Consider the following 14,738-nt stretch of genomic DNA (forward strand, 5'->3'; position numbering starts at 1 on the left):
TTCATATGAACCCGCAGCTTCCAGATGTTGACTGGCTGGGTCCTTCGGAATCCGATTTCAGCCTCCAACTGCTGATTTTTAAAACGTCTCTGCTATTTTTCACGGCACCAGCGACTTAAAATTACCTTAGATGCGAACAACTTCCGAAAATAAATTAATTACATTCACATCTTAGTCGCTAAGTGCTACAAAAATTCACAAACAATAAATATTTACATAAATAGCAGAAAAACAACACATAATTTCAAAAATTACACGCAAAGCTATCAGAGATGATTGAAAACTATTAATAGAGATGATTGAAAATTCCAAAACAAGGCTCCAGTACTCAAGAATAATAACAGGTACGTTGAATTCACGTTGAGCTTGCTTCTTTCTCAATACTCGAACTAATTTTCATTTTTCTCTGTTATCAGCAAGCTGATATTTTCGTCAAGTTGGAGTTAGACGATACTGGAGCTGGAAACTGCTTTATTTCATCTCTACTACAGTAAGTACTCCGTTGACTAAATCGTTTTCGCGAACTCTGCTCTCGTGTAGTTTCTTATTGGAGCCGCGTTACTGTCCCAGACAGCTAGCCACACGTCGCTATGTTCACACACACCTGGGAATATTTACGTTATTCCCACTGACAGCTGGGACGATGCTATTTTCCCAGACAGCTGGCCGGAACTGACTTTTTGCGCGTTTTCGAGTCGCATTTTCTCTGATTTTTCTGCAACCAAAAAACTTCTTGTGCCTGTTTTGATCTTTTATCGAACGAAGTTTCAGGCCTCTCTGATTTCTGGAACTCGCTCATACGGTTTTCAACTTCTCTGTTTGATGATAAAAAAGTATTTACAATAAAATAATTCTATAACTAAGTCAAAATTACACTAAAAATAAATTAGTCATAAATTAACCATAAAAAAATTTGCTCCGAGTGCAATTATAAATAAATCAACAATGTAAAAAAATAACCAAATTGTACCACTAATTAGGAGCTAAACGCAATACAGTAATACGAATCGAACTATTCACTATGCTTTCAAGTTGGCGAATGAAAGTTCCAACTGTTGTGCATCAAAAGTTCTGGCAATAGATAAGTTTGCACAAAATGGCGTTTTTAGAGATAAACTTTTACATAGCTACAGTTATCTAATTTACAATCTTATCTCTAACGTTGCACTCGGATGTTAGAATATAATTACACTGGTCTACATAAAAGTAGTTGGCCTTGAAAGTTTTCAAAGCTTCAAAACTCGCTTACTTCGTTGTTGAAACAATAACAATTGAAAGCTTGAACAAAATATGCTCTCTCGAAATCATCAAGCATTTCAAGCTGTATGAAATTCAAGGTCTTTTTCCGCTTTCTATTTCTCTGATTTCCAAGGTCATCCGGTGCATTTCGAGTATGCAAGTTCGAACTTTCGAGATTAGTAGGTACCTGCTTAGCTTTAGAACGCGTTTCGTACCTCTCCCGCGCCGCCTCTCGCCTTTCCTTGTATTTTTTCTTATCAGGAACGTTCGTTCAAGGCAATGTTCGAGCTTTCGCTCTTCGGAGGGGGGGAGCTTTCTGCGTAATCTCTTCTTTATTTCTCGGAACTCTGCATCATGCTTTGAAATCTCTTTTTTAGGCATCTCTGATTGGCAAGTTTGGCGAATTTTTTCCAGGGTTTTTTCAGGTTGTTTTCGCGAACCTCTGGGCAAATACTCTGGATCCTTGGGGTCGTCGACCTCCTCCTCGTCCTCGCTTTCCTCTTCCAACTTCTCTGTTTGCTCGATGGTTTTCTGCTTTGAATAATCTCTGATTTTTTCCACCAAGTCTCTGTTATCGAATTTGGACTTCTGCTTCAAATCATTTTTCAACTCCTCCAGCTGGTTTTTGTTAAGATATGATGTCATTTGGCGAGTGTTGACAATTTGCTCGTCAGTAGGGTCAGCCACATTTTTGACCATGTAACAATTGCTACCAACGTGCTGTTCTACTGTATAAGGACCATAGCGTTTTTGAAATAGCTTTTTGGACAAGCCTTTTTCATAAGAAGACAAGCGGTGTGATGTTAACATGACCAATTCACCATTTTCAAAAATAGTGGGGGGCCCATGTAACTTGTTGAATGCAACTTCGTTATTGATTCTCTGTTGCATTCTTTTTTCACGAATGTAATTCACCAACGCCTGCTGGTCAGTCATATTGTCAATATTTTCATCAATGACTTCTTGAGTATAGACTGCTTTTCTGGCCAGCTTATCTGCTACGAAATTATTATGATCATATTTTCTCGCTCTGACATGTCTTAACTCGAACTCCTTGAATTTTTTGGACAGTTCAATGACCTGCTGGAAAGCTGCTTTATGATGAACTGGTTTTTTGTTCGAATTCTTCCAGTTATTTTCAATCCACCTTTTCGAATTGTGGTTTACTGCAGTAACTAGGTAGTTGGAATCGGAAAATACTTTGAGCTTCTCTACTTCATTTTTTAAGGCAATTTCCATCGCTTTGATCAACGCAATGATTTCAGCCAAATTGTTGGAATTTTTATAATCAGGGTGCACGACTCGTTCGGAAATATTGAAATCTCCACTGGGTGTCCAACTGATTCCGATACCCGCAATTGCTTCATCAGTGCCATTTTGAGAACAAGCACCGTCTACTGCTACCCATACAAATCCTTTCTTATCAACAATGAGCTTTTTGGGGTCCATTTTCACTTTTAGAGCCTCTTCTGATGTTATCGATGGAACATTGTTGGCACGTTGCTCTTCTCGTAACTTTCTCAACTCGAATTTGGCATTTATGCCAACACTTGGCACTGGCAAATCCTGAGCTAAATCATCTCTGATTCCCCAAGCTTCATTTGGCTTTACTCCGAACTCGGTTGGCGTATTATTAATCTCATTTTCAACTTGTTTGGCATATTTGTGCCAGCCATGGTGAGTGTAATCGAAGTTCTCTGCTGACTGATTTATCTTGACTCTCAGTCTATCGCCAATTATTCTCATTGTTCTTTCCACTAGGCTTGATTGTGGATTATATTTTGTAGTGTGACCAACTTTCACACCATAGGATTTGAGTAGGTCATTCCAGGCATCACTCACAAATTGAGTACCATTATCAGTAATGACTTTACGCACTTTGTGCCCCAGTTTCTTGATTTCTTCGAGGATCTCTTTCATAGCTTTAGAAACCTCTTCTTTGGTAGCCACAATCAGGGTTTTTAGCCAAACTTTGGCAGTGAATACACATTTCACAACTAACATGTATTTTGGATCACTGGCCTTGTTAGCAATTTGTCCAATTAGATCAGCTGATAGTACGTCTGCTATGCCATAAGCTTCAATTTGAGCATACTCTAGCTTCTTTTTCTGCCCAAAGTTCTTGTTATGTTTACAATCGAGACATTCGCTTGTGGCCAATTTGGCAGATTTTGGTACATTTGGCGAATAGTACATGTGTCGAAAAATTGCATCTATTTTGGCAGCTCCTACGTGTCCGTATTCCTCATGTAGGTACATTATGGTATCTTTGTACAGCTCATCTGGCATACATGGCACTTTTGAGCCATCTTCTCTGATTCGATGAAGTACTCTGACACCTTCTTCTTCTTCCAAAATGACATATTTTTTCTCGAGCTGTCTCTTCGCTTTTCTCTGCTTTGAAGTCATGTCCAGTTCCTCAGCTTGAAGTCTTCGTATGACCTTGGACCAATTTTCATCTCTGTTTTGGTACAAGTCCAGCCTCTTCAGACAGTCTACCAACTGTTCTTTTACTAGGTCTTTGTAAACAATGCCAAATGGCACCATTCTGGTCCAGTTCGTCTTGTATAGGGTCAGCTCAGGTGCCTGCATTTCCCACCACTTACCAACTCTTTTTGGCAAATCATAAACCAAATCATGGCAATTGAAATGGGTAATCCATGCTGCTGCTTTGCGGTGTATTTGAGCCAAGGTATTGAATCTGTGCACTATTGACATGATATCTTTTCTAATATGCACTTTGTAACCATGAAGCCACATTTCAAGTTTCTTCAGTGCATTCGCAAGCGAGTACATTTCTTTCTCTATAATGGTGTACTTCTTCTGGTGGTCTTTGAATGTGTTGCTCACAAATAAGATTACACGATCTGTACCATCTTCTTCTTTTTGGTACACTACAGCATTCATAGCATCGTGTGTAAAGCTGGTTTCAAGATAAAAATCTTGCCCCTCGATCGGAGATGCCAGCTCAAACTTCTTCCGGTACTCAGTTTCCAACTTCTCTAATGCATTCTGCTGCTCTTCTCCCCACTTGAAGTTCTCTTTTCGTACGACTTCATAAAGTGGCACTGCTAACTGCTGGTAATCTGCTATGAAGCGTTTGTAAAATCCAACAATGCCCAAAAATGCCATAACATCTTTTTCATTTTTGAGTTTGAATTCACCTTTCTTGTTGGTATGCTTGGCTTTGAATTGATCAAGCTTTTCAATCTTTTTATTCTGCTTCAAAATTCTACCAGGTTGGAGCTGAAATCCAAGATGGTTTATTTTACTCTTGAAAAACTTTGATTTCCTTGGATTAAGCCTAAGCCCATTATCTCTGATAATCTTGAGAGTGTCAACAAGTAATTCCATCATCTCTTCGAAAGTTGCAGCCTTAAGTAGCACATCGTCAACGTATTTAGTTCTGCCTCTTTTTGCTGGCATAATTGTGTTCATCATTTTCACAAACAATGCAGATGACACCTTCAATCCATATGGCACTCTGATAAATTGGTGGACTTCTCCGTCAACAATGAAAGCACAATATTTTCTACATGCTTCATGTAACACCATCTGCCAAAATCCTGCCACAAAATCCAAGCAGCAGTATATTTTGGCACGTCCATCTGTCGTTATAATTCTATCAAGCAATCCAGCCTCATTGTAATCATTTTCGAGTATAGGATTTAACTCCATAGGATTTAGGCATAATCTCACGTCGCCATTTTTCTTGATATTGACAACCAATGCATTGATATAAGGTGAGCTTGAAGGTTCAACGATCTTTTTTGCAACCATCACTCTGAGAGCTTCTCTCACAAGTGGCATCTGCTTATTCGAAGGAGTGTACTTAGGACCATGAAATCTCTTGATGTTTTTAGGATCTTTAAATCTCAGCTTCATAGGTGGTCCTACCCATTTTCCTGGGTACTTGCTGAATATGCAGGCAAACTCTTTAAGTATGTCAAAAGCTTTTTTAGCCTGTTTCTTCGTAATGGTTTCTTCATTTACAGCTTGCTCCAAATCTGCTCGCAGTGTTTCCAAAAATATTTCTGGACCATCATCGACATCTTCAGGCTCTTCTGCCTGGTACTTATCAGCAGTGTTGGCTTTTTTCGAGATACGATCAATTTGCTCAACATTCTTTTTCTTTACTCTGATTCGCCTGAGTGTGATTTTTTCTCTGTACTCCTGCTCTGACATAAATTTCAACGTCTCTGTTTTCTCCTCTCCTGGAGGGCAGCAGGTAGCTTGTTGATTTTCCACATCAGGTTTAATTCCAAGCACTTTCATTGTTTTTGTGCCAATAATGAAAATTTGATTGCACCCTTTTAAGATATAAAATGGGATTTTGAGTTCACAATCTCCAAATTTGAGCTTCAGCACTATGACATAGCGATATGACTCTACTTTTGAATCGTCTGCCAAGTTACACACTATAGGTCTTTTCAGCATGATATACTCAACATTGTCATAGTGGTCTCTGAGTAGAATGTTGGCTGTTTCCTCTGATACTACGTTGGGAGTGGCACCTGTGTCGAGTTGAGCCGGATAGGCGGTGCCATTTACCGTTAGTGGCACTACACACGTATCAAATTTATCTTTTTCTCTGAGAATCTGCTCTCTGACTCGAGCTTCAATTTCTTCTCTTCGCAGCGGTGGTTTCGGCGTAACAGGTGTCCTGAGCAAGTTCAACGAACTTTCGAGAGTCGGTTGTGCACTCTGCATGTTTTGGGGGATATGTGTTGCCCCATTCACGTGATTAACATTAATTTTAATCGTCTCTGATGCCCCAGCAGGGCTGACAGGTGTTTCTGCCGTCTCTGATAAGTTTCGTTCCTCACCAGGAGGGGATGGGATTCCTATCCTGTTGAGTAGCTTGTGGAGTGTCTGAGGTTTGATGAATTTTTTTAACTTCTCTATTTTTTTAACAGCATCAGCAACTTCTTTTTCAATGTTTTTAGGATTCTCTGCTTTTTTCTTCTCTATCAGGGTCTTTTTTCTGATAATTTCGTACTGCAATCCATCTTCTTCTGTTACAATTTCTCTGCTCTCCTGAGTTTCAGCGCCATCTTGATCAGTGATGATTTCAGGAGGTGTCTTCTTATGCCAATCGTAATTGTACATTTTATCCATTTCCTGAATCAACTCTGTTTTGCGTGCAAATCTCGGATAGTATCTACCATTTTTCTTACTTAAATGGAATTTGTGCATCACTGGTATCATGTTGTAGTGTTCATCCACTCTGAACTGACGCATAGCTTGATTTTGCTGGTCTCTTTTTAAGTCCAAAAATACAGCAGCAGGTGTCCACCAGAATGATACAATATCATCTTCTAGTGATTCCAAAGCTCTTCTGTACGCAAAGTATCTGTCCAGCGAAACTGGATTACTTGCAGCAACTTTTGGCTTAACCGGTGGAAACAATAAAATAATCTTCGTGAAACCTTTCTTTTTTAACATCTCTAATATCTGCGACGCATAATTCTTCATAGCTTGTGAACTCATGTCAGAGTAATTCAGCTCGTACTGAGCCAACGATACAATAGCTTTTTTCTTCGTAAAGTTGGCAGCTTTGGCAGCTTTTAACAGGTCACTGATGTTAAGTTGTTCTTTGAGGTAGGGCTGAGAAATTTCAGGCCTTCGTCGTGGTATAACATTCGCTAAAAATACAGCGAGTGAGTCGCCAATCAGCTCAAATTCATCTTGTGGTAGCTCAGGGAAATCCTCCACTTGTGCTAAATTGCACGCGTCAGCTACTCGTTTCCCGACGGCATTCCTGTTGAATCAATAGACCCCTCTGGTGATGTAGGGGGGGTCTGTTCGTCTGAAACTTCAGTCTCTGATTGCGTTTCTTCTTTTCCAGTGACTGAATTCACCTGATGAGCGTTTTCTTTGTTAGGCTTTTTATACCTGTGCTCATCTTTTTTCTCTTTCTGACCATTTTTCATTGTCTCTGATTTGGGCTGGTTTCTATACTTGTCATACGATTTTTTCTGCTGATCAGTTGTGCGCTCATTTTTGCTCTCACTGTTGTTGTTGCGAGAATTGTACGAATTAGAGCGTCTATCATTTCCACCAAAGCTAGATCGACGATTTTCAGATCCCTGCTGAATATTTCGAGTCTGAGTAGGCCTTTCAGGTTCAGCTGGTTTCTGAGCAAACTCTTCCACACGAGTCATCGCGTTTAGCCTTTTTTTGAAGATGTTGATGTCTTGAAGTTCAATCTCAGTAAAACGAGGTCTGAGACTGGATGTTAGTTTATAATAAATCATCATTATTATATCTTCGAATGGTGAATTGGTGGTCTTCAGAACTTTCAACCATATCATTAACTCAGAGCACTGAGTGGTTGATGACGTTTTGCACACTGACATATTCCTAAAGTGATTTCTCGCCTCATTTTGCCTCTGAGGGCTCCAAGCGCAATCAATAAAATCCTTTCTGAGTTGATAATAATCAGTGCTATTTTCCTGAAGATCTTTCCAGGGTGCCATATGTATCAGCTTATCATCGATAAGCACCATCAGAGCATCACAGTATTGACTTTGAGATACCTGATATGGCTGCATACGTCTCTCAAAATGGTGAATAAAATTGTAAACTTGGTACTTATTTTCTTCTGAATAACTAACACCAAATTCGCGCAATCTATCAGGCCTAATGTTGGTATTGGTACCGCCAAACTGGATTCGATAATTTAGCCTGCGCTCTGGGGGGTGGTTTTGCTGCTCACGCTCAGCCTGAAGCCATCTTGGATCAATTTCAGGCTCTCGATCATCGTTACGTCGACTGTTTCGATCATCTCTGTTGCCATTGTTGTTATTGGCATTGTAATTGCGATTACTGTTATTGTTATAATCGCTGCTCCTTCGATCATCGCCACTACGATTATTTCGATCATCTCTGTTATCTCGATCGCGACTATTGTATCTGTCTCGTCGATCACGACGATCACTGTGATCACTGCTGCCGTTACCGTCTCGCCTATCGCGGCTGTCTCTGCTTTCGCGTCGATCGCTGCTGCCTCGGCTGTCGCGGCTGTCGCGTCGCGGTGTGTTACTTCGCGAACGCGATCTACGGGATCTAGAATCTCTGGATGATGATCTATTTTGATTACCGTTACTCGGAGTGCGATGTCTGTCGTTATTGAAGTTGTTATTGTTCGAATTCGAGTTGCCCCTGGAAGGGGCGAGGGATCTAGATCGATCATTTGAGTCCCTCCTTCCTCGGAAGAGACCCACACCTTTACTGGTATTTCCACTGCTGCGACTGGCAGTGTTACCAACGATGTTACTGTTCACGTTGTGCGCAACTGGTGGCACAACAGGGGGCTGGTAGGGTGGTTCATCCGGTTCGTGGAGATTTTCTATAAATCCATCCACGTGATCTTTCCATTCAAAATATGCAGCACGTTCTTCTTCCATATTCTCGATAAACTCAACATGTTGTAACTGCATCTGATATAATAGTCCACCTTGGTACATATTTCTTTCCTTCATTTTATTCATAATGAGGACGTGAGATGTGAGTACTCTATCGGTGGTTTCTTTGTAAGCTTTAAAAATTGATTTCATCTCTGATTTCAAATCTTCGATTTTTTTATCATTTTCTCTCTTTAACTCTGATTTCATATTCGCTATTTGAGCACGCAGCTCCAGATATAGGTTGCCTACATCCTCTCTGGTTTTTGAGATGGCTTTCTCAGAATCAATGACTCGCTGAGCAATAACCTTATCGTTGCTATCGTGATTGTCAGCAGATGAATAGGCCCATTTATGGAAAATTAATTCCTCCTCTGTTAAAGTTTTCGGAAATAATTCTTCTGGCCTTTTTTCAATTTTTATCTCAATTTTTTTATCAAAATTTACCGGATCAAAATTACAAATTTGAGCCATTTTGGACTCTGCTATATTCTTCATGTACTTATCCGACCGGGAAAGTTCACCTTCAAGTTCATAATCAGGTTGAAACTGCAAAATTGACGCCTCAGGGGTTTCTTCACCTGACGGTTGTGCACCGTTTCCAGCTTTCGCTTCATCAGCACCGCTTGCGTCGATCTCATCTTGATCATCATTCAGGAAAAATAAATCGCCTTCTTCGAGTGCTTCTTGATACTCGATCGAATCAATTTTTATTTCAGCACTGCGCCATTCTCTTCTCTGATCTAAAATATTCTCGTGCAATCTGCGCAATAATTTTCGATCCTTCATTTTAGGCTTGATTTTCGGCGTGGCTTGAATTCCTAACTGATTCCGGCGTTGAATATCAGCATTCTTTGCAGCATTTCTACTCGAACGTCGTAACTGCTGATTGTGAGTATTTTGAATTTTACAGCTTTCATGGTTTGTAATACTCTGATTTTGGAAACCATCGCTATCATAATCTCTACTATTTGTTTCAGGTCTCAATTCGGTTACACGTGCATCCTGACTGACCAATGGAAAGCTGGATCTACGTGCATTGTCAATTCCAGGATTCGGAGAATTTCGATCGGCCGTCATCTCAAATAATCGTCGCATTCGATCAGGTAAGTGATCCAAAAATTCCTCTGATAAATATTCCGGTAACCGCATCGGCATGTCGAAGCTTTGTATTGTCTCTGTTAGGTACGTAGCACGGTACAAGCTTGCAACGAGCTTTCAACGCTTGACCTTGAACTTTGGTACGAGCTTGTTCAACTGTGCTCGGTTTTTCCAAACCAAAGCTTGTCGAACTTGGAACGAAAGCTCTAATAACGCGATTTTTCGGCACTTTTTCGCGATTCTTTCGAGAAATAAACTCTCACGTACCTTTTTAACGAACGTTGCAGTCGCCTAGTTGACTGATTGATACGATGTAGTCGCCTGGTTGACCAATTTTCGCCATAGTCGCCTGGTTGACCAAATTTTGACTGGAATTCTGGGGTTTGTAAAAACTCTGATAAGTAAAAAACTCTGGTTGGAATACGCGATTCCGCCTGTACTAGGTACAGTTTGCCTCTTTCGAGAGCAGTAATAGCGGTTAGGCTAGAGGTTAGGCTAGAGGTCGCGATACCTCGTGACTTTGCCCTAATTTGTGACACAAAAAGTGCACTTGAAAAGCCCTGGGTACAGTTTTTACCACGTTTAGGGCGCCAAATATGTGATAGGCGGGACTCTCCTTGGTTTACAGAGGGAAAGTCCAGGTCTATTCGACATATAATTAAGCCCAGGGAACCCAAACTCTACTGATGACCTTACGAAAGTACATCGAACAGCAAAGGTGACGAAACACCGCATAAATGATCATAGACCGCAAATGAAGTGTTATGCTTTATTTGTACACATCTCTGATATAAAACCGAATCGATTAAATACAAAAAAGACACACTAATCATTATAAAAAGACACTTGCAATGTCGATTGCAAGTGGAAGCTCTGAAATGCATCCGAACCGGAACACCAGTGAAAAAATACCTAACGTTTGTAACGTCTCTAACGGCGGAGTGGCTATACTCGAACTAATCCGACAGAGTGCACTACTTAGTCAGTGCTGCCACTCCGAGGGAACACATCTTCCCTTTAGGTGGAAGCTGTGGGCGCATCCCCTACCGTCACAAACATTTGTTGAAAACTCCCCAAAATTTAACTTTCAAGATGAAAGTTTGACTTTCTATGATTAATACACAAATTTTGAATGCTACTAATTAAATTCAAACAACTACATTATGTACCTTTTTTTTCGTACATACATGATCCCTCAATTCACCTTATCCTCCTCTTCCTTCTTTCCCCAATTTAGAAAGACTAAAAAACATGACTAATCAATTTTTAAAAAGATGCCATTTTGCCAGTTCTCACTTCACTAAAAAAATTAATGTTTTGCTTGAAATTTCAATTTAAAAAAAATATGAGAACCCCTACCAAGAAAATATGTACTATGTACTAAAAAGTGAAATCTCATGAAAAAAAGCTTACATTGAAAATCAAAAATTTGATTCCTTGGAAAGCCAATAAAATCTGCAGAATTTTCAAGATTTCTCACAATTTTATTCAAAAAAAGAAAAAAAAAGTTTTTCAAAATCACTTTTAATTTCAATTTTCAAACTAAACTAAAATGGTTTTGTCGCTTCTTACGTGTTTTTATGCGATTTTCAACAATATTTTAAGCAGTTTTTCACTAAAGTTACCATAATTTGTCAGTTTTTGACAATTTTCAAAGAATTTAAGTAATGCTTTTTTCGAGTTTTAATGTTATTTTCAACATGTTTGTAGGATGTTTCATGAAAATCTCACTAAATTTTGAGCAAGTCATTTGCTCAGATTTCATGGGTTTTAGATAATTTTGAGTAATTTTATTGCTTTTTAAGTGTTTTAAGTTCAATTTTTTAAAAATTTTATCAAAATTTCATCAATTTTACGTTGAAATTTCATCAGGGTTTGGTGATTTTTTATTTATTCCATTTCTTTTCTTTTTCGTTTTCTTTTGTTTTTACATTATTTGAATAGGTTTTCAATGGATCACGTTTTATGCAAATTTCGCAAAATTTTAAATTTAGGTGAATTTCTAAAATTTTTTGTATTGTTAATATTTTTAATGCTTTTTAAGAGTTTTTACACCATCGTTTTTAAATGTTGTTATAACATTCTATGGAATTTTTGTAGGGTTTGCCAAATTTTGATGTTTCACGAGTTTTTGGTAATTTTCAAAGATGTTACAGATATTTTCCAGTTTTTATATTTTTTTGAAGGGTTTTTATTACTTTTTTTTTTTTGCAATTTTCACTGCATTTTGCTAAATTTTCATGTTGTTTTATCAGCTTCTTTTCATTGGTAATCTTAAATAATTTTATTAATTTTTTAAAAACTCTGATGTCGTTTTTAACACATTTTAAAGATATTTTGGGCAGTGTTCACTGAATTTCAACGAATTTTTCCAACATTTCATCAGTTTCTCGTAACTTTTATTGATTTTATTATACTTGTATTTTCCAATTCTTGACAAGTTTTATGCCATTATTGCCCAATTTTCGCCTATTTTAAAAATTGTAACTCGTTTTTAACCTGTTATCCAATTTTTTGGAAATCTTGTTAAATTTTTATGACGTTTTAGGGGTTTTATCGCGCTACTTTAAATGTTTTTATGCCATTTTAACTTGTTTCAACGACGTTCTATGTAATTTCGTGTAAAATTTGGCGAAATTTTATCACTTTTTGGAGGTGTTTGATGATTGAAATATTTTTGTGGTTTTTATATAATTTCAACAGACCTTATTAGGCCTAATCATGTTTTACACATTTGGTGATTTGAAATGATTTCAACATTTTTTTATGCCATTTTCAACGTCAAGTCGATAATTTTATAAAAACAAAGATAAGCAAACAATCCCCCCCCCCCCAACTGCCAAAAGGTATTAAATGCTCTGACTAACATCATTGTCATCATAGGCCCAGAATCAAAAAAAAAAAAAAATACGTGAAAGATATAGTAAAAATGAGAACAAATTCTGGGAATTTTGAAAGTTAGGTCAAGTTTCTATTTGACTAAACATTCAATTAATTAATCATCAATCAATCAATCAATCAATCAATCAAACAAACAAACAAACAAAAAACACACAAATCAATCAGGAAATTTCAATCTTTATATCAACGAAAATATTCATCAACATTCAATGAAAATATAGTCTACTATTTCTACGGTGCCCAAAAACTTCACATCAATTTCCATCCACCATATTTGAGTATATTCCCACCTCACCATGCCTTCCTGCCCCTCGATCATTTACTTCAATCGACTCAAAATAAATCAAATCATCACTAACCTGTTACATATCCGGGCTCCGGCGGCGTCTTCGACAAAATAGGATACGGAGGTCTCGTAGGCACATTGGGTAGCGGCGGCGGTGGAGGCGGCGGAGGGCCATATACGGCCGGCGCGCTGAAAGCACTCGGGCAACCGTGCCTCTCAAGCGAGGATATCTCCTGCGTCGACGATATGGTCACGGTTTTGGGATGATGATGCAAATGATGCATGTGATGAGGTGATCCGGGAGGCTGCATGTTCGATAACGCTCCCAAAGGCGTATAAGTCTTCACAGGTGAAGGATGATTCGCATTCAGACCGACATGAGGAGGGGGAGGAGGAGATTGCCTATCCGGATGCAACGAGACGGTAATCTGCAAAAAAATGAAAATGAAAAAATAAATAAATAAAAATCACATCAATTTACGCTATGGTAACGACTAATTCTCGTATATATCTGAGAGGAAAAAAAAATTTCCTCGATGAAAATGAAGCATAAAAGGTCATCTTTTAAGTAGCTAAACCCTTAACCAGGTCGTATTTTCGACGACCAAGTTTTTCTAACCGTCTTGTAGGAGCGTTAAAGTGATTAAGAACCAAGTGCCGAAAAATAAGGGGAAGAATTTTCTTCTCTTTGATTTTTACGTAATTCTTATACTACGCCTTCTTGTTACCCTTTATGCCTCAGTCAGCCTCCATTCTCGGTGTATTTTACGTCCCAGTCACGTAGTAATTTCTCAACACAAACACACCATCTTTGCCTCGCCGACTCACCGTATCGTCCAAATAAAAGAGTCGTTTATACCGTTATACGCCTTATATTCTTTTCGCAACTTTTTCGAAGAAGAAGAGAAAAAAAACCGAGAGTAGCAGAAAAAAAACTTTATGAGAAATAGATAAACGAATTTTTTTCTTTCTCTGGAGGCGAGCTTCTTTTGCCATTATACATAAAAAGAGCATCGATTATTTACTCTTTTTTATTACAAACATTTACATGTTTTCGCTCGTCGTTTATGGATGCTTCTCTTTTTCTATCTCTCAATGCTATTCCCTCTTCACTCTGGTTCTCTTTGTCGTCGACATTTTCACACCGTACCTACGTCTTTCTCTTTTCTGTACGTGCTTCGTCGGCCTCGTTTCTCTTCAGTTCGCACTTTAGCACCATCGTTTTGGAAAATCGGTAATTTTTTTTTCGTATACGTCGATAGGGGTTTTCTTTTTCTATTTCCTTTTAGTGCGGTTAATAAGTTTATCGAAGTTCTCTTTGTATATAATATACCTCCTTGCGTATATATTGCGAAAATCTTTATTAGGATCAAGTTGCGAATTGTAAAGAAAAAATAAAAACGTATAAATTCGCTAGTAGGTATTTTTTCTCCTTCTAATTTATCGACTAAAAGCCTAAGGTTACGTTGATTTTTTTCACTTTTCGATTTACGAAAAAAAAAAATGAAAAATAAAAACAGAAAAAAAAAACAACGTAGAAATGATAACAACAACACTGTACACTTTTCTCTTTTATCTGGTTTTTTTACTTTTTAAAATAGCGAGTCGAAAAAAACTAAAAAGAGCGGAAAAGGTTGACCTGTTTTTTTTTCCATTTCAATATTAAACGGCGCTTAATTTATGTAAAACGTTTAATTAAAATTTATCGCGTTTTTCATTATAATTAATAATCGAGCTGGGTTGCTTTTTAAACAATCATGAAATATAAGGAAAAATACGCGTATCAGATTAAAAAAATTGGCATT

At 38.1% G+C, this 14,738-nt stretch overlaps 1 protein-coding gene across 3 annotated transcripts in view; it reads right to left on the reverse strand.

The window, feature by feature from the left end:
- LOC135836989 (uncharacterized) overlaps positions 1-14,738 on the reverse strand; it is a 321,905-nt gene that overhangs the window by 251,262 nt on the left and 55,905 nt on the right. For all 3 annotated transcript variants that reach the window (XM_065352091.1, XM_065352089.1, XM_065352090.1), the window contains exon 3: positions 13,007-13,361. In XM_065352091.1, the coding sequence (XP_065208163.1) occupies positions 13,007-13,361 (355 nt within the window). The remainder of the gene's footprint in view (positions 1-13,006; positions 13,362-14,738) is intronic.

Source organism: Planococcus citri, chromosome 2 (genome assembly GCF_950023065.1).
Source record: "Planococcus citri chromosome 2, ihPlaCitr1.1, whole genome shotgun sequence".
In the NCBI taxonomy this organism is placed as follows: Eukaryota; Metazoa; Arthropoda; class Insecta; order Hemiptera; family Pseudococcidae; genus Planococcus; species Planococcus citri.